Source organism: Epinephelus lanceolatus, chromosome 13, assembly GCF_041903045.1.
Source record: "Epinephelus lanceolatus isolate andai-2023 chromosome 13, ASM4190304v1, whole genome shotgun sequence".
Classification (NCBI taxonomy): Eukaryota; Metazoa; Chordata; class Actinopteri; order Perciformes; family Serranidae; genus Epinephelus; species Epinephelus lanceolatus.
Window position 1 is genome coordinate 37,947,260 of NC_135746.1, and position 20,673 is coordinate 37,967,932.

The 20,673-nt window shown below is 42.8% G+C and overlaps 1 protein-coding gene across 1 annotated transcript in view; it reads right to left on the bottom strand.

Annotated features, from left to right (window-relative positions):
• ube2j1 (ubiquitin-conjugating enzyme E2, J1) overlaps nt 1–20,673 on the bottom strand; it is a 76,338-nt gene that overhangs the window by 12,010 nt on the left and 43,655 nt on the right. The window contains exons 5-6 of the mRNA XM_033648259.2: nt 15,510–15,615; nt 1,510–1,639 (exon numbers count right to left, since the gene is read on the bottom strand). Coding sequence (XP_033504150.1) covers nt 1,510–1,639; nt 15,510–15,615 — 236 coding nt within the window. The remainder of the gene's footprint in view (nt 1–1,509; nt 1,640–15,509; nt 15,616–20,673) is intronic.

Consider the following 20,673-nt stretch of genomic DNA (forward strand, 5'->3'; position numbering starts at 1 on the left):
GTATGAACTTTAGGCTGAGTATTCCTGTTATTAAGAGAAACTGAGAGCAGCAGTAGAGAGTGGATACCTGACCCGAGCCCATTACTCAATGGGCCAGGTCAGGTTTGGACAAATATTTACAAACAATGTCCAGGTTCAGTTCAGGTTCAGCCTACTGGACATGATGCTTTTGAGTTCTTTTAGTGAAAATACAGTGTTAAAAAAAAAAAAGAAAGACAGACCTTCTGTCTGTATTGGGCTACTTCGTGTTCAGTGGTGGGATTTGTTGTGACAACGCATGAACTCAACACATTTTTCCTATTTCAGGCAGTAAATATTCAGTGCTTAGGCCTAATTAACTGTGCCAGGCTCGGGCAGGTTCAGGAAAAGAAAAAAAAAGAACGTCTGTCGTAGCTGAGTCCGGCTCAGTCACTACTCTCTGCCACTTGGGTCGGGTTTGAGCCTCACTCTACAGCACAGTGGTGATTGTGACAGGGCTTGTTGCCATGTCACAGTAAGAGCATATCAGCAAAGGGAAGGATTATTCGCTATGAGCTGCTGGAAAACTTTTAATGTGAGGAAGTGTTGAGTTTCATTAACCTGAATCTTTAGAGTGGACGAAAACACAGACTTGCCTTGGAAAACATCTAGTATATGGCTGAACCATGTATGGTCAATGTGCCTGATTGTTAGGGTTAGGGTTAATCTGCAATATTCTGTGGAGTAATATTTGTTCTAAATATACAGAAGTAGCATGTAACATGACACACCTGCCTATGACCACTAATCTCAGACAAAAGCAACTGCAAGACCTTTTAGTGCAACCCATGCATGTACACTGCCATGGCTGTAAAAGGAAAATTACACATTAGAAGAGAATCACATTAAATACAGTAAACATGGCAACACATTCTTTCATATTCTTCAGATTTCTACTGGTTTGTATGCTCACACTGCAGCCCTGTTTTTTGATACAGGGTAGTAGAGACTGACCAATGATACAGAAGCGTCGGAGCTTGTCTCAAATGAAGCATACAACATGACTGATGACGTCCAAAGCTTCAAGCATGACTGGTGTTTCAGAAAGCGCTTTATTGAGTTTGACAGCTTCAAAAGTTTTGCAGCTAAACTTTGTGATGGGCACACTGAGATAACTGGACTATTGGACTGTATCTGCCAATTTAATGATCAACACATGTGGCTGTAGTTGTTGATGTGAGAGAAATCTAAATACTGAGCAATCACAAGTCATGCTACTGACTGACAAGCTCCTAGGGAAATGAATCAAGGGAAAACTGTGAAGTTGGCACAAACACTAATAGTGCATAATTCCCATCACCTGAGCTGCTAAGGGTTAATAAAAGCCTTGGACACTATCTGAGACTTAAGTATTCTTAAATAATGACACAGTATTCAAGGAATTTATCGGGAATTGTGATATGAGTAAATTAAAATGGATAAGAGATTCAAAATGGTTTAATGTCCAGCCCTAACATCAAACAGGACTCTTGTAACCGCCAGTGTTTGTACCTTGAAGTTGATTTGCTGGGCCAGCTCTTTAGCCTTGTAGTCCTCTGCACTGGGATTGCTGTTTGGGGTAAGAGCCTGGAGGGCAGAGCGCATGGAGCAGCCACACGCTTCACAGCAGAAGTCCTGAGACCTGCCAGAGAACAGATTATACAAGGTCAGGTCCTCCCACTGCAAGAGTACCTCTCATTGTACAAGTCATGGTGCTTTTACTTAATCCATCCAGTAGGCACAATGGATCTGTAGTGAGTGATTATGTTTTTGGCATTATCACCATTTTTGGATAGTTGACAGAGAAGAGGGAAACTGGAAACAGGGGGGAGAGAGAGGGGTTATAGGAAGTTACAGTTATGTGGCATGCCCTGCACCCTTAAGGCAATCAAGGTGCTCCAACATAAATAATTTCTGGTCATCTCAGTGTGCATAATATCAATATTCTTAATGAAATAACTACCTAATTACTTTATTATTACATTCCATTCAGTTCAATTCATTCATGTGCAACTCCAATCAACCAAATGTTTGTTGGATGAGCTCTCATTCATATTACCTGTTGGTCCTTGGTCCAAACTGCCAACAGGAAGTGAAAGCTCCCAATGGGCTTCATATTAGAGGGAACTTAGACTGCACCATTTTCAGTAAAGCATATTGTGGGCTTTTGATTGTTTTAAAGTCTTTTTTAAATACCCTTATATCGTTAAAAAAGTATTTCACTGCTGGAAAGATGTCTGTCTTTTCATAAAACTGGGCTGTCTATGCAGTAGGAAGATGCAAATACTTTAGAAATTGGTGCTATATGACCAAAGAGAACAGAGGAAGGGGGGGCTGGTCTCTCTCTCTATCTGCCTCTATACTGTTTGTGTCCATGGTAGTGGGCATTTACAAAAAATGCAGAAATACAATCTGTAGTTTGAGTCATAAAAATCTGCTGGGTAAAGCAAAACCCGTCATCCAGCGGATTCGAAGTGATGAATGAGCAGGGAGATCTGGGCACTGGAGATGGAGGGAAGTTTAAATCAGTTTATTTACACCTGAACATGGTTTACATGGTTGAAAATCAGCAAATGCTCCCTTTAATATTTAAATGTTAGAACAATTAGGATAATGTTTTATAAATAGTTTTTGATCAAATTATTTGATTGTCTTAATTGGTTGCAGACTAACCTTGGTTTGTCTGTAGGAGGAACTTCCTGTTTTAACGCAAGGGTTGGATGCTTATAGGATGTCACAGTTACAGTTGAAGTTGGTTTAGTTAAACCACAATATTACTACTTTGAATTGTGCTGTTACGCTTCATGATGACTTGCTGAAGTGTCTTTGACACAGCTGGTATGTTACAACTAATAGAACACTGACTGGAAAAGTCTGTTGACATCTATCACAGATAGTATTCAATTAATACAATTCATTTCACTTTGATTTGGCCAAAAACAAGTGATTTCCAAGCATTCTATATTATGGGACAGTGTCAGACATAATGCAGTTCTTGAGATTGATGTTTCAATCTGCTGCATTAACGGTCACATGTAAGAAATGTGAAGTGAGCAGCTGGCATGTTAGGAATAAACTGTGGGCATTAAGAGTGCATTGATTTGTTAAATAAATATATTCATATATGAATTTACCAAGCAGCAACCTCCGGGACAGAAAAATGAAGCCAACACAGGTGTGCCAAAAACTGCAGTTCATGGGATGGCCAACTGGCTCCAGAAACCAGTCAGTCCCAGTAGACGAAGAAGACAAGAAGGCAGGATGTGATTGGTCCATTTTCATGTGGTAGTGCAGTCAAATGATGCATCAAACCCTTTTTAAGGAAATGTGCACAGAGCCTGAGGAAGAAAGCCTGGGTTGATAACCACCATGTTGATACCCGTTATCACTGACTGGAGCTTTAGGCTTTGTCATGCCAGCTAAGGCAAAGAAACTCTGAGTCTGTCAAACTTGCTTTTTATACACTCTTCTGGTACAGACCTGCTGGAAGCTTGCTTACTACAAGCTGCCCAATAGCCACGGGCCTAGCCTAACTTTTCTTTACTTCAATAATGGAGCTCTTTGTGGGGGTTTTTAAAAGATTTTTTTATTTCCATTTTTGTACATAGTTGTTTTCACCTCAACAAAACCAGCCTGACCCGCTTGTAGGAGTGATGTACACTTAAAATAAGACATACAGCGGGTGAAGAATACTCCATCCTCTGTACATGACATTTTAAAGATATTAAGACTTTTTTTTTGGCTTGTGACAGTATGAGGCCATTTGATAAATAACCCGGTCCCTCCACTCTATACGTGAACAACCTGCCTCACAAATGAAAATATTACTGTGAATACAATGGCAGTGCTTCAGCAACAAAATAAATGACCTGTTAATTATGAACAGGTCCAATATTAATGTTCTGGCTCACTTGTCACACTACATAAGATTAAACTGCCAAGTTAACTGAAAAATTAACCTGCCAAGACTTTTTTTACCAGCCAGCTTGTACAATAATTACATTTTTCCCTGATATATGTCACGCTACCTGTATGCAATTATACGGTGCCTCATGGTTGTAATTCATCATGAAGTGGAGTTAGGTTTGAAATTCATCCAGAGTACAGATCAAAACTGACGCAATGCATTAGTTGCAAAGCTTTATCTTAAATACATAATGTCACAGCTAGATGCTTAAAGGAAAATCCTGCTATTTTTCCATTGTCTTATTCTCATGAACGTGTCCTGTCATGCTACCTTTTCTCTCAACACCTCTGTTAAAGAGATGTGGGAAATGTGATTCCAGTGACAAAACATATATCGAAGTATACACAAACAAATTTAAATGCTTGTTTCTGAGTCCAACTGAATTTAAAGACAGAAATTAGTCCTTTGAATTAGCTATTGCAGCTAACAGCAGAACAGTCAACTTCCAGGGCAACTTGCTGACTAACCAAAAAAGCTGCAATGTAGGCATCACTGTTTCTTGCTTGCCCCAATGTTGTTGAGCAGAGTCTGCATTACCCACATCTCAGTGAGTGTGAAATTATCATGACTTTATGTCAGAAGGACAAAAAACAGCAGCACTTGACTGTTGGATCATAATTTTCCCATTTGCCTTTCTTTTCTCTTCCAAATAAGTTGGGCTAAAATTGACTTCGGGGTTCGTTCACAACCTGTCTGATCATCTGACTGCTCGTGTCTTGCGCCGTCACACTTCCTTTAAGCATTGTTGCTGTATTTTTTAAATGTCAATGGACTAATTATCACACTAAACTGACATTGTATTTACCACCATTTATTCAGCCTGACATTGTGTTCCTGTTAGCCAATTTCTTGCTGTTGCCCTAACCAATCTGTAGTGAGTTATGTATCTGTCTCAAGTGTTTGAAACGATTTGACTCACCAGCCAAGGGAACTGGTAGATGAAAAATCCACTGGCCATGCATTCAAGCATATTTTTTCCCTGGACAACATAATAAATGGCCTTTTTGTGTCACATTTACATTTGTTTAAGAACAGTTCATTGAGACAGATAACTCATTTTACCAACTTAAAATAATCACCACAACCTCTGCATCATATTACAGCCAGCCTCTTACAACTCCTTTATCTCCAAACATCCATTTTATCACAACACTTTCTTTTGTATGTGATATGTTCTCTTTGTCACTGGTAGGCTTTCGTATTACAGGTTGGATTACTTCTTGTAAATATCGCCACATAATAGCCAATTAGCCAGTCTCTCCAGGATTTCACTGTTTCTGTGAGATGCTCTCCTCCTACTGTCTCTGCCAGCAGCAGCCGCTAAAATCCAACACTGAGCCCTTAAGCAATCCCAACAAACTCACACTGACACTAAAAAAGCTTGACTCTGTCTTTAAACCTATCAACAGCTAATTTTGGGTAACATTAGCTGTGTGATGCTAACTGTTAGCCCTGTCACTGGGCGTGTGACAGCTCACACTCCTGTAGCAGTAGTCTCATGATGATCAGAGAGAGAGCAGGGCAAGGAGGGGCTGAGCGAATCAATAGGCTGCACACAGCTCTACAATGAAATAAGATTTTACCTGTTTTAATAGTCAAATTTGCTGTTAAGTTTTGGTGATTAGAAACAAAAAGTAAGGTTATGTACAATTCCCAGGGATTGTGTTAACTGTTGTGACTGCAACATCTCAACATCCTCAAGGGACTGACTAGCCTGAAGATGCTTTCAATTTTTCACTCTACAGTGTTACATGGTAAATCAATGCTAAGATGCAAATAGACACGGATTTGTGCCAGGCAATGCGAATACAAGTCAAAAAGCATCTATGCGAGATGAATTGCTTTCAACTTGAGCAAAAAAATTGCGGGTGATGCTGTGCCTAAAAGCCTACAAGCGTTGAGATTCCTCTGACATCATTGAGAATCAGAACTGGGGGACAAACATTTTGTTGCTGTTTGTCGGCACCCAAAACTTTATGAGTCAACATTAGCACCAGGGACAGAACATTTAAGAACTTTAAGAAAAGTGAGCAAAGTCATAGGACCACATGGTAAGTTCTGAAAATATGTATTTGTTACTTGACTCCATTTATCAGTTGTACTTGACTTTAGACAAAGTTAGCACTAACGTTAGTGTTAGCTGCCTTCCCCAGTTAGATAGCACAATTGTTAGCACAGCCGGCACTCCAGTGGCTGAATTCACATTAGGCAAAAATTTGTTTTGTTTTTGGTCTAAACACACCTCAGCAGTGGCTAGCAGCAGACTGGTGGCAAGTTATTTCAGCAGAGTAGCTGATGGCATTTGACATCTGGCATGACATTTACTCTCTAGTGTGGTGGATAGCTTTCTCAAATTTACACGCCGAATGGGAAATGTAAACGCATTTGGCCCTTGGTGGGTGGTATTTTCAGTCCCTGTCTGTCCTGCAGACATAATTTTCAGCTGACATAAAAGCCGTGGTATTAGCTGCTAGGAGAAGTTAACCTAATATGGCAATCAAAGAAATAATGGGATTTAGATTGAAAGAGTTGTTATTTCTGTAACTTGACTTACAAAAAGCCTGAACTGCTTGGTCAATGTAGCTAGGTAGCTGTGTAGGAAGATGATGTCCCAAGTTCATTTACAGTACAAAGCTCTTATTGGTTGAGGGTTTCTCCAACTGGTGGAAAAGACGCAAGCGAGCACAACGTCAGATCTATTTGAATCACTGCACAATTCAGACATGTGGGCAATGATCCACAAATGTCGAACCAGGCTAACATCTCAATACTTTTGTAAATACGTTTTTTTTTTTTAAAATCACAGTTAAAATGGCTGAACTCAAAATGTAATGAACCTGAATTACACCTCAATCTAAACCCAATTCTAGTGTTGTCAAAAATATTTATCGATACATATTGATACTGAAAATTTTAAACTATTTTAATACTCAGTTTCTGCAGTATCGATACACTACTGTCAGCTGTGTTTTCTTGCTCTCACTTACTGTTAATGTTTACTACAGTTAATCTGCTGGTCTCTGCTACTAATCAAGAAGAGTTGTCCTTGTCATGTTATAAAACTGAATGTTAATTTTTGTTAATTTTTTCTGTGTTATTGAAAATGGTATCAATGGTCACTAACCCTCCTCCCTCTAACCCTAATATCAAGTCCTAGTTGTAAAACAGCCCCGTGAAGAGGTGATGGCTGCCCAAAACGTCCTCACTCTAACACTGCAAACATAAACAACCAGAGAATTATTGTGGAGTAGTGTACGAGGTAGCCAATCAACAGAGTGTTTGATGCCACAGTTCAGATGTGTTGGCTGATGGTCAGAGTGAGCCATTCTTAACATGAACAAAGAGAAGCCAGACAAAGAACTCTGAATGAGGCATTTCAAAGTTACATTTCACAAAGTTAGAAGCATGTCCAGTGGGTGGCACATTGATTTGTCTGCCAAAGAAAAATGTACTGTCATCTGGTGCTCGGCCAATAGTAATTTGGCACCTTGATTATGAAGTTATAAAGAATTTTAGATTGAACTGCCCATACTTTTCAGTGCTGAGAGGAATCCTGTCAACAAACTGGCAGAAACCCCAACTTCAAAAGCTGTGTGCATATGTGTGTGTATCACTATGTGTTTATGGCATTGGCTGTCTGTCTGTATTGTTGGCTGCCTTGCAGTATATCCTCAGCTGACAGGTTTGTTTTTGCTTTCACCACCTGTGGCACATTCACATGCCAGGTCTCTACTAAGAGCTCAGACTGTTACATGCACCTTTACGCCTTCATCTCAGGCCTGACAGCGGGGTTCAGCGCAATATTGCTAGGAGAAGGATCAACACAGCCGCTTAGTGCAGTGATGTGGAAAAAAAAAACATAAAAATGCAACACATCAAAGGAGGTTTCTGTGGATTTGTCTTAGGAAAGCTAATCATCCCTTGCATCAGCTAATGGGCTGATGTTACAGCTGTGAAGAGGAGGGATGAATCATGCTCTGAGGAGCACCACATCATCATCGTGGTGCACCTCAGGCTAAAGGTGACATGGATAGATTTGGATACATTATGGTATTAAATGATCCAAATCAGTGTCTTCCTCTGGAGCTAAACGGAAATTGGATTCTATTCAAGTGAAGTTAAGATTTAGCTGGGGAAGAAGAAGCCGGGCTTATTAGGCATCATACATTTTGCAAGGCACAGCGAATGTTCTCTTACGCCTCCAGTCATCATGTCACTGGACTATGACAGCTTAAACAGGCAGCCTGATGTCTGCAAATGCGGACGCCATGCAGACAGGCTCCGTGGTGGGTTTATAGTTGCTCACATGAATGACTGTTTGAAACCTTTTAGGCATAAGTGCTGATCATCAAGAACAGAAGAACTGAGCTTACAGAGAAATGCCAGAACTGGAGATTTGGTTAGTAAAGTCTGAGACACATACTGAGAGGACAGCAGCACATTTGAGATTTTTTGTCAGTCATTGGACCAGAAATGTTGTCCTTGCAATTTCATTTCACAATAGGAAGAAACATTTAGTGGAAGGAAGGTTTTAAGGCACCATATACTTCAAACAAAGAGCTTGTCTTATGGTCTGAAAACATCTGAAACTCCCTTTCCACTGGTGGAAGTGGGGGTGTTATGTCTTACAATTTCTGTAAATTTCAAAAGCAGACAGTCATGTGCTCTCTCTTGTTTTTTTTTTTTTTTTTTTTATCTTTCACTACTTCTGTTGCGTTTTGTGTGTGTGCAGCACCACTAACACTTTCGAGAAGAGGCTGTCAAATAGTGTGTGCCATTGTGTGACCCATCAAGTTAAAATTTCAGTGATAGGCAGAAAAACATAGAGTTCTTGGAGAGAGACTGGGGAGACAGTAAGACACAGCCAGAAGGAGGTGATAATGGCCGGCTGTTGGCCCACCCTTTGAGAAGGGCAATTTAGAACATCTCTGCCTTTGGACATGGTCGGATGACATGATATACACTACAGTTCATTTGAAGTGTACTGAGAGCTTAAAGGGACAGTTTAAGCAAAACTCTAAAACACATATTTTTCCTCTTACTTGCCGTGCTATTTATCACTTTAGATTGATTTGGTGGGAGATGCAGAGTGTTGAAGATACTGGCCGTAGAGATGTCTGCCTTATCTCCAGTATAATGCAGCTAGATGGCACGCGGCTTGTGGTGTTCAATGTGCCACAAAAATACATTTGAAAAACTCGACAGCAATGTCTCTTTCTAGAAATCATGACCTGGTTGCTCAAGACAATCAACAGACCTTCTTGTGAGCAGTTTCATGGAGGAACTATTTTCTCTCCGCTGAACTACACCAACTAACGGTATCATTGCACAGAAAGAAGGGTGCATCTTCTCACAGACAAAAAGCTTGAGCTTGTGACAGAACGAGATGGAAAAATTAATGGCGTCCTCCTCAGCTGAGCTGTAGCTTTAGCTAGCTCAGTGATGCTCTGTAAGCTAGCAGTAGATCCATGACTTCCTGCACTGTTGAGTTTTTTTTAATATATTTATATGGCACTTTAAGCTCCACAAGCCGTTTGCCATCTAGTTCCATTATATTTAGAGAAGGCAGATATCTCTCTGGCCGATATCTCAAACCATGGCTGGGTGATATGGTTTAAAATAACGATTGCGATATCTTTAGGCTGTACCGCAATATAATATTTATCTCCTCTATATCTCTAAACTACTGTAAAGTACTAAAACACAAAATGATTAAATGAACTAGAGTTACAATAAAGTTAATTTAAACAACTGATGTCATAATGAAGGTAAATTAAATACAGTTATAACAAAGTTTAACAAAGGACTATCATAATTAAATAAATCAAAGCAGAACCACTGATGCTCTTATTTTGAAACACCCAGCTCCTCTAAGGCTGAAAGTGTTCATGTTTTTGCTGGGAACTTGAAGCTTCCAGTCAAGAGCTGCTGCACCTTTGAACGTGAGGATTTATCCACTGTGAGCTGGAAACACACTAACAGTTCTTCTGTTCATTTATTATTAGTATTTTCAACTCACACGGGTGCTCCACGGTCGCAAAATGCAACTAAAATGTCATGATCTGAAGTCCCACAGGTACAAAAACATGCTTTGTTAGCTCACACTATCATTAATTTCATAAAGTTAAACTGTTACCATGGGGCCATTATAGGTGCTGATTTATTCACTGTGAGCTGGAAACAAACTTACAGGCCTCCAGTTCATAGATTAATAATATTTGCAAGTCGCACTGGTGCTCTGTGGTTGCAAAATGCAACCAAATAATAGCAGTGTGGAGCCCTGCATGCACTATCGCTAAGGAGAAAGTGATCAGGCTGGGCAGAGTGTGTTTTAAGTATTATCGCCTACCCCTAACTCCAACACACGGTAACTCACACCAGTGGTCCAGATTGATAAATAGCACAACAGGTAAGAGAAAAAATATGTATTTTTGATTTCGGCTGAGCTTTCCCTTTAACATTTGCTGCAAAAGAATGCACTGACCATTCAATTACGTGCAAATGCACATTCCTTGACAATGGTCAAAGTGGATAATGTATCTGACGTCTAAAACGTATCCGACTCATGCAGCGATTATGAAAACTGGACTTCCTGGATTGAATTTCAACATCTTACCAATACCTGTGGGGATTTGCCCACACCAAAGTGATCTGTTGCATGTTCTACTACACGTTTAATAATTAAAATTTAGCAATATGCAGAAAACATACTGGGCTGTCAGGATTTTTCCAAAATGCTAGATCACACACTTTCTACTCGAGCCAAAACAGAACAACTTTGAAAAACACGTCCTTTAAACTTTTAAAAAAGCCTGTGAAATTAAAAAATAAATGGGGAAAACATGCCCCAGTGACTAGGAGTAGGCTTTTTTGCATTTTGCCCAACTTATTTGTTGAGTTGTCAAATATTCATGCATGCTGTGACAACTGTCCCCACCGGCTCACCAAAGGCAGCTTATGGGAGTCTATGACCAGAGAAGTATTTACACAATTTGATGCTGTGTAAATAGCACAGGAGAAAATGTTGGCACCATAGCCCAGGGGTAGAAGAAAATGCCTACTGCATTGTACCTTAAATAATTCAACAACTGTGTGGGTGGGGGTGAACACAAAAGCATTATATACACCTTTCCATTTAAAGTGAATATTATAAACCTTACAAGACACAGTTTGCTGTCATCTGATTTTCACTGAGACTTCAAAGCCTGCCCCTGTCTGCAACACACAGGTGTTTCAGCAGTGTCTTTCAGTCACCCATATCACACATCTGGCTCTTCCATTTTTATCAATGGCTCCACAGGCTGTGTAATCGCTTGCGCTTTATGCACAGAAGCGCAACATCATGATAACTTTTATGTGTCAAGGAGGAGGATTGAAGCTGCTGCTGCTGCATTCACTACGCAGCCTTTGTTACTGAGTGTAACAGCACAAACACCTGTGGACTGCGACTGGTGGTTGGTGATTGAGGCCTGCAAACTTGTAGCTCTCAAATTCCATGGATCGCACCCCAAGAAGAGGAGGATTCACTTCATACTAAAAGGGACTGAAAGAACATGATGATTTTTATTATTGAAATGCTTTAGCACGTACACATGCTAACTACGGAGAGATTAGCCCAGCCAGGGGGAACGTTTAATTAAATCAGCCATTGCTGTGCAATGCCAGGGGTCAGCACACCTGGGTCCCTGCCTCTTTCTGCTGCCTGGCACACCATGCACCCAACCCTGATGTCTGTCCCTGTGGGTGGTGGGCCTACAGGGTGGCTGCTCCATGTTGTTGTTTTAATAGATTATTCTGGGGCTTTTTTTTTTTGCCTTTATTGATAGGACAGGTGTTGATAGACAAGGAAGGTGTGAGAGAGAGGAGGAATGACATGCAGCAAAGGGCTGTGGGCTGGAATTAAAGCCAGTATTCTGCAGGGACTCAGCCTCTATGGGGCTAGAGGTCTCCCCAGCTCCATGTTGTTTATTTGGGCTGAGCCTGAGCGGGCCTCATAGCCCAAGGACCAGCCACTAGACACTCACCATTGAGTTCTCTCACTGGTCTGACTCCAAAGTGGGGAAGCGGTTTCCTCAAACTGGGCAAAGTACTCCAGCTCCTTTTGCCAAGTTCATTAGGGTTTACTGAATCGCTCTTAGTGTTGCCCCTCCCCAGGGTAAAATATGAGGGTAAAATGGAGTGTGAAATGGACAGGTGGTGTGGTGTGCATCAGCAGTGATGCAAGTGTTGCACCGGACCATTGTGGTAAAGAAGAAGCTGAGCCGGAAGACAAAGCTCTTGATTTAGTGGTCTATCTACGTACTGACCCTCACCTATGGTCATGAGCTTTGGGTAGTGACCGAAAGATATAAGCAGCTAAAATGATTTTCCTCCAGAGAGTGGCTGGGCTAAGCCTTAGAGACAGGGTGAGGAGCCGAGACATCTGGAGGAAACTTGGAGCTACTACTCCTTTGTGTCGAAAGGGGCCAGTTGAGGTGGTTCAGGCATTTAATCAGGATGCCTCCTGTGCACCTCCCCTTTGAGATTTTACAGGCATGTCCAACTGGTATGAAGCCCCAGGGGCAGACCCAGAACACGCTGGAGGGAATATTTATCTCGTCTGGCCTGGGAATACCTCATGATCTCCCAGGAGGAGCTGGAAAACATTGCTGGGGAGAGGGACGTCTGGACTACCTTGCTCAGCCTGCTGCCCCTATGACCCAGTGCTGGATGAGCGGATGGAAATGGATAGATGGATGAATAGAGTCATTGCTGTGGTCGTGTCAGCTGTTTTTTCGTTTGCCTTCCAACAGCCATGGCCTACTGTGTTATCACAACTTCAGTTGGATAACAGTTTCAAGTTGACACACACTTAGTGGAGCCCTGCTTATCTGAGCATTAAGAAACACTAATGCAACCATTGACTTTGAATTAATTAAGAGCAGATGTTATCATGAAATATATACTATATGTGCACTGCTCTGTGGGATCGATCTGAAGATTTGGAGCAATCTGAATGAAATCACTATACAGACAGAGGAAACATATCATTCTGCAAGGCCTGTCACCAGTTATCAGCAGCTGAAAACAAGTGTATAAATGTGTTTGATTTAATTCAACTCAAACTATTCTTATTGAGAGAAATGAAGAGAAGTAATCTGTCAGTTAATTAGACAACTTCGCCCCAGCAAAGAATTTAAAGCCCTCTCCCCAACATGACCATCAGTTAGGCCCCTATATCCTTACACTGTGAATAACTTTTAAAAGCACAATATATGCAATGACAGCATGTCTCCTGTATATGAACTGTGCACTCAGTTGCCAGAAATGACTGACATTTTTCATATTCATTTCTGAGACTCCCTATACGTCCACATGTCCACACTGGCCAACATCTTTGGCAGTTTACCTGTCAGTCACAAACTCGGCATACTCTGAAAATTTTCGACAAAAATATCCTGCTGTGCAGAGGCCCGTTTCTGACTGACAGCTCTCACAATCACCATGGGCACAGAAACAGGAGATGAAAAACCAAAAAGAAAAACGCTGCCTCAGCCTTGGAGTGAAAAAAAAAAAAAAAAGGTTTCCATCAGGGAGATAAGCAGCCTTGTATTTATACCAAAGTGCATCTTCCTGTCTATCTCATCTCCATGTGCTAATGAAACAGCCGGCTGATCAAGACCCCCGTCTCATCTGCTAATAGAAGAGCGACTTAAGCTGGATCCTCTCCTTCCCTGGCTTTGTACCGTTTCCTCCGAGGGAAATGCAGTGTGAAATGAAGAGCAACGTGCCCACTCATGCTCCCTCCAGAGACTGGGTATTTTGGTGATAATGGATTTGTCATCTTGCAATACCAGGACTGGCTTGGGCACGCTTCTCTCCCATTGTGACTTGGGAGTTATTAGTGGGAGGCATGCCCACCGGGGCTCAGGTGCTGATTACATTACATGCACGTACAGAGTTTACTGTGTTAAAGATTAATTGCGGGATTTTTCAACGTGGACCCTATTTTCCCATGTTTTTGTGTCTAAGTGACTAATGGGAACAACACTTTTTTTGAAACTGGTTAAGTATTGAGCGAGAGGGCTGCAGCCAGCAGCCACACATCAGGTTTTAATGTAACAATTAGGGGTGTATTTGCTCCGTCAATTTACGTCCACTACCAGTGTTTGTTTTTGCCACTAACATTTTCAGATTACTATTCTAAGTGTCTGACAACATTATGAAAAGGATCCCCACTAAAACAGACCATTTTGTTGAAGAGTTAGATCCTTGTTGTTAAACCAGAAACAGCCCGGAAATCACTATCGCCAAACCCACCAGACTCCATTTAAATAATGAGTAATTTTATCATCGTAAAACACACTTTATTCAAAGTTGACAGAAACAAAATAAAACTCACAAAAACCATCTTGGTTTGTCTTTTCAGTATTCCAACCATCCCCAGCTCTGGTTTGGTTGAAAGAGACCTGTAATTTACCCAGTTAGATGTGAAAATATCGGAAGAGGAGCAAGAAGGAGACCCAACATCAGAGAAGCAGCAGGGGAAAACAATGTGTACAGCCAGCATAATTTCACGTATTAGGCGACAGGGATTTGGGGCTGTTTCTGGTTAAACAAAAATAATCCTACTCTTTAACAAAAAGGTTTGTCTCTGGGGTGCTGAGTAGCTCACCTGGTACAGCAGGTGACCCATGAACAAGGGCTGTGTCCTTGCCTCAGCAGCCGCAGGTTCCATTCCAAACTGTAGCCCTTTGCTACAAGTCTCTCTCCCCCTTTCACGCTACCACTGTCCTGTCAAATAAAGGTCAAAAAGCTCCCCAAAAATCTTAGAATAAAAGGTCTGTCTCTGTCAGGATCCTTTCCCTGATTATGTAGTCCCTGAGAATGTTTTCAGGGACTTATACTAACAATCTGAGCCTGTCAGTGGCAAAAACAAGCATTCTTAGTGGATGTAAATTGAAGATGCATTTTTTACCCAAAGTGGTTACACAGCAGCCTCTTTCACAATAGGGTCCAGGTTTAAAAATACCAGTTACTCTCTAATGTCATCCAACCAGAATCACGTATGTATGTCAGCACTGATCCTAATCAAGTCAAGTCAATTTTATTTGTATATCATGAATCAAAAATTTGCATCACGAGGCATAACAATCTGTGCAGCATACAAAACCCTCTGTCCTCAGACCCTCGCTCTAGATAAGGAAAAACTCCGACAACTCCCCCCTAAAAAAACCTAAACAAGGAAGAATGGAAGAAACGAGCGACTGAGCAGGGATCCCTCTCCCTCAACAGACTGACGTTGTGTGTACTGAACAGACCGACATAATAAAATTACAACATAGACAATCCATGTGACAGAATTATACATAGAATAACAACATTATACATATCCTCTATCTGTGTGATTGCTAATCCAACATGGAGGATCAGCTATACAATACACATTGTTCCACACCACTCTCCACACTCACCTCATTATCATTCTCTATCCATAGCAGCACACACACAACACATGCTCTGCAGAGGGTAAACATTGGAAAGATTTTCATCCACCAAATCTTACTTTTTGGCAAGAGCCCTCCTCTCTTCTGGAGTATAATCAAGAGATCCTATTGCTCCCTCTCCTTTTGTTGGCATGAATCCGATTATGGCTATTAGAGCGGTTCGGACTGGAAAAGAAACAGACAAGAGGAGAGAAAACAAAGAGGAGGTGAGAAAAATTAAAATCACAGCACATTCAACATTCCTGGGTAAAAGGGAGAAGGTTAAATCACACGACAGGCTGCACATGTCGTCATGTTCAGTGCCCATGTTACATAAGTGGGAATGATGCTTTGTTTTGCGGGCATAAGCCTGGATTTACCCTGGCCTATGTGAGGACATCCACCATGTGTCTGTACTCACACATTCTCCAGCTGGCACAGGACACGTTTTACAATATGGTCAGGGTCAAGGGTTTGTTTGTCTATGTTATGACTGGCTGTGTTCGTCTGTGCTCCAGTCTATCCAATATACTGAATGAAGGATCTGGAAGCCCATTATACGTGGCTGTCTAAGCCTACTTTAAAGGTTATCCACATTGGATTTTATCATAATAACTACCAAACACTGACACTGATAACATAGCGCTATTTAGAGCGCATGCGCCCGCGCGTGCAGCCTGTTGCAGTCGCTCCTGCTTGTTTTCTCGGTTTTCTTACTTTTTTGCTTTATTAAGTTTGGTATTTGTGCTGGCTTTTTGTGATTGTAATTTTGGAACTGCGCCCTCTCAAAACATGCTGATTGAGAGAGTTGTACTCGTTTTCCTCACCCTGGAATTACTTATTTCATTCGGACCCGGCACCATTGCGCAACAACTTCATGGCCGCATTGTTTACTCCAGAGATCAGCTGATCGCGCTGAGGCCGGCTGGCTTGGCGGCCGGAACATCGGAGATACCAGCTGAACTGTGGAGGAAAACACACAGAGGACGCAGGGGAGGAAGTAAACAGCGGCGGAAAAAAGCAGGGTTGAGACAACGGAGGCTTATGGAGAAGAGAAGATATAAGCCGTGTCTCCCCTCTCTCATCATGGGCAACGTGAGGTCACTGGCAAATAAGATGGACGAGATGACAGCGGTCGCCAAAAGTCAGAAGGAGTACCGGGAATGTAGTCTTATGTGCTTCACTGAGACATGGCTTCACCAGGACATTCCCGACACCAACGTCTCCATCAGCGGCTTTCAGACTGTTCGGGCCGACCGGGACTGCACCGAGAGCGGTAAGCGCAAAGGAGGGGGGCTTGCTGTTCTAGTAAATAACCGCTGGTGCAGTCCTGACCATATTTCCATTAAGGAACGTATCTGTTGCCCGGACATTGAACTGTTCGCTGTTGGACTCAGGCCGTATTATTTGCCCAGGGAGTTTTCACATGCCATTATTGTAACTGTTTACATCCCCCCCTCTGCCAACCCGACGTCGGCATGTGATGTCATTCACTCCGCCATAGCCCGCCTGCAGACTAAACACCCGAGTGCCTTCATAGCTATCTCGGGTGACTTCAACCATGTCACCATGGCAACAACATTGCCCACATTCACACAGTATGTGAGCTGTCCTACCAGAGAGGAGAGGACACTGGACTTGCTGTATGCAAACGCCAAAGATGCATACAGCTGCTCCCCCCTCCCCCCTCTGGGTAGGTCAGACCACAGCCTGGTGCACCTCAACCCCTGCTATGTACCACTAGTCAAGAGCCAGCCTGCGACCATGAGGACAGTGAGGAGATGGTCGGAGGAGACTTATGAGACACTGCAGGGCTGTTTTGGGGTGACAGACTGGCAGGCACTCTGTGAGCCACATGGGGAGGACATCGACGGGCTCACAGAATGCATCACAGACTACATCAGTTTCTGTGTGGACTCCACTGTCCCAGCCAGGACTGTCCATTGTTACCCAAATAACAAACCGTGGGTAACAAAGGACATCAAAGCCATCCTCAATGCAAAGAAGAGGGCCTTCAGAGCTGGTAACAGGGAGGAGGTGAGAACAATACAGGGGGAGCTGAAGATGAAGATCAGGGAGGCTAAGGAGAGGTACAGGAGGAAGCTGGAGAGGAAACTCCAGCAGAACAACGTGAGAGAGGTCTGGAGTGGAATGAGGACCATCACTGGCTTCAGGACCAACAACCACAGAGGAGTTGAAGGCAGCATGGACAGGGCCAATGAACTGAATCTGTTTTTTAACAGATTTGACACTGCTGGCCCTGCCCATCCCCCCCCCCCGACTCTTCTGCTGTCTGTCTTGGTCAACCATCTCCCACTCTGCCCTCCTCAACACCCTCCTGCTTGACCCCCCCTCCTCCTCCTCCTCCTCACACCTCATCCCCCCGTGGTCAGACTGACTGCTCTCTCCATCATGAGGACTACACCCCTCCCCCACGTGTTGTCACCTCCACAATGTGCTTCACTGCTGACCATGTGAGAAGACAGCTGATGAGACTCCACTCAAATAAGGCTGCAGGCCCTGATGGTGTCAGCCCCAGGGTGCTCAAAGCCTGTGCCCCCCAGCTATGTGGAGTACTTCAGCATGTCTTCAACATGAGCCTGAGTCTCCAGAGGGTCCCCTTGCTGTGGAAGACATCCTGCCTCGTTCCTGTGCCAAAGACGTCACGTCCCAGTGGCTCCAAGGACTACAGACCCGTGGCATTGACCTCCCACATCATGAAGACCCTGGAGAGACTCGTCTTGGAGCAGCTCCGGCCCATGGTCAAGCCACTTTTGGACCCCCTCCAGTTCGCCTATCAGCCCCGACTTGGAGTTGAGGACGCCATCATCTACCTGCTCAACCGCGTCTACGCCCATTTGGATAAGCCGGCGAGCACTGTGAGGGTCATGTTTTTTGACTTCTCTAGTGCATTCAACACCATCCGTCCAGCTCTACTGGGTGACAAGCTGACAGCAATGCAGGTGGATGCCCCCCTGGTGTCCTGGATTGTAGACTACTTGACTGGCAGACCACAGTATGTGCGCTTGCAACGCTGTGTGTCAGACAGAGTGGTCAGCAATACCGGGGCCCCGCAGGGGACTGTCCTCTCTCCCTTCCTCTTCACCCTCTACACCACGGACTTCAGCTATTGCACTGAGACCTGCCATCTTCAGAAGTTTTCTGATGACTCTGCTATAGTTGGATGTATCACCAAGGGTGATGAGGATGAGTACAGGGCTGTTGTGGATAACTTTGTCACATGGTGTGAGCAGAACCATCTGCAACTCAATGTGGCAAAGACAAAGGAACTGGCTGTGGATCTGAGGAGGACCAAGACATCGGTGACCCCTGTTTCCATCCAAGGGGTCAGTGTGGACATTGTAGAGGACTATAAGTACCTGGGGGTACACACTGACAGTAAACTGGACTGGGTTAAGAACACTAACGCTCTCTACAGGAAGGGCCAGAGCCGTCTCTATTTTCTGAGGCGACTGAGGTCCTTCAACATCTGCCGGACTATGCTCAGGATCTTCTATGAGTCTGTGGTGGCCAGTGCTATCCTCTATGCTGTTGTGTGCTGGGGCAGCAGGCTGAGGGTGGCGGACGGCAACAGACTTAACAAACTGATCCGCAAGGCCAGTGACGTTGTGGGAACGGAGTGTGACTCTCTGATGGTGGTGTCAGAGAGGAGGATGCTGTCTAAGCTACGAACTGTCTTGGACAATGTCTCACACCCACTCCACCATGTGCTGGTCAGGCACAAGAGTACTTTCAGTGGGAGACTCATACCACCAAGATGTACCACTGAGCGCCACAGGAAATCATTCCTGCCTGTGGCCATCAAACTGTACAACTCCTCCCTCTGAGTGGCCCTGAGACTTTCACACACTGCAATAACTTAATTTAACTTGTGCAATAACCCCGTTCACCCTGACTGTATATATTCTGTTTGTGTAAATTTTGTTTACAATATATATATATATATATATATATATATAATTTATGTTTATGTTTGTTAATAATTCCTGTTTATTTAACTATATATTTGTTAATACTATTGTTTAAATTTCTTATATTTTCATGTATCTTTCCTGTCTTGCAAGGAGCACCTGTAACATAAATAATTTCCCCTCGGGGATCAATAAAGTATTTCTGATTCTGATTCTGATTCTGATTACATGTACACTATTATTCCATGTTTGAGTGACACAGCCCTTTAGACACAGCACCATTTGGGTTAATTATTCAAATTCCCTTTTCAGCTTTTATTTTATTTGCTCTGTGTTTGATTTTTGTTTCCTGTTTCCGCCTGCAATGACACATGTTCAGTCACACAGAAGTGATGTCCCACATGGCAACAGCTTCATGGCAACATACACTAAAAGCAACTGTGGATCACATTTTTGTTAAGTCCATACAAACTGCACTCAGTGAATTATTAGTATTACATCTGCATGACAGTTGATTTGTTTTTGCATTTTTATTTTTCATTATTTTTACATGGAACTGGTTGGCTTCCTGTATATATGATTGTAACAACATCCAGGTTTCGGATAGTTGTGTTTTTTTGTTGTTGTTTTTTTTGTTGCATGTTTCAACTGTTTTTGTCACTAATGGGGCCCTATCTTATACCCAGTGCAAAGGGGTGCAACTGTCATTGCTAGGTTGTCAGACCAACGCAGCTGATTTTCAAAGCCAGAGCCCAGGATGTGTTAATAGCAAATAGGCTGCATCCTGCTCTGATGGGCGTGTACATCTTAGAATGACATGTGGTCAGGCGCATTGTTGGCATATTGCTATGTTGAGGCAGCAGAAAGTGATCGCGCCACTGACCAACAAAAAAACCTAGTCTAAAGTCAGAATGATGCAGTATTTTCCTGCTATTTTAAGTGCGTATCATTCAGATAGTAAGATGCACCTACACAGACAGGTTCATAACTTACACTCTGCTTCTTACACACACACACACACACACACACACAGGGATGTGCAGATGGGTTGCGGCTGGGTGAAACAATGTAAACATAGCAGAGAGACGCTGTGTACATTACATTTAAACACAAGTAACAGTGTAACTTCACTAATTATTTCAGAAGCTAAAAGTTAAGTTCTGTTTCTTCTGTCAAGTTCATGACTACAGTTTTTAGTTTTGCTACGTAAATGTCCCATGATTTTTGCCTCAGTGATGTCACTGCTCTTACTGCATTACTCTCAGCAGAAAATTGCTTGCTTCTCCAATTTGCAGAATCCACCATGGAAATA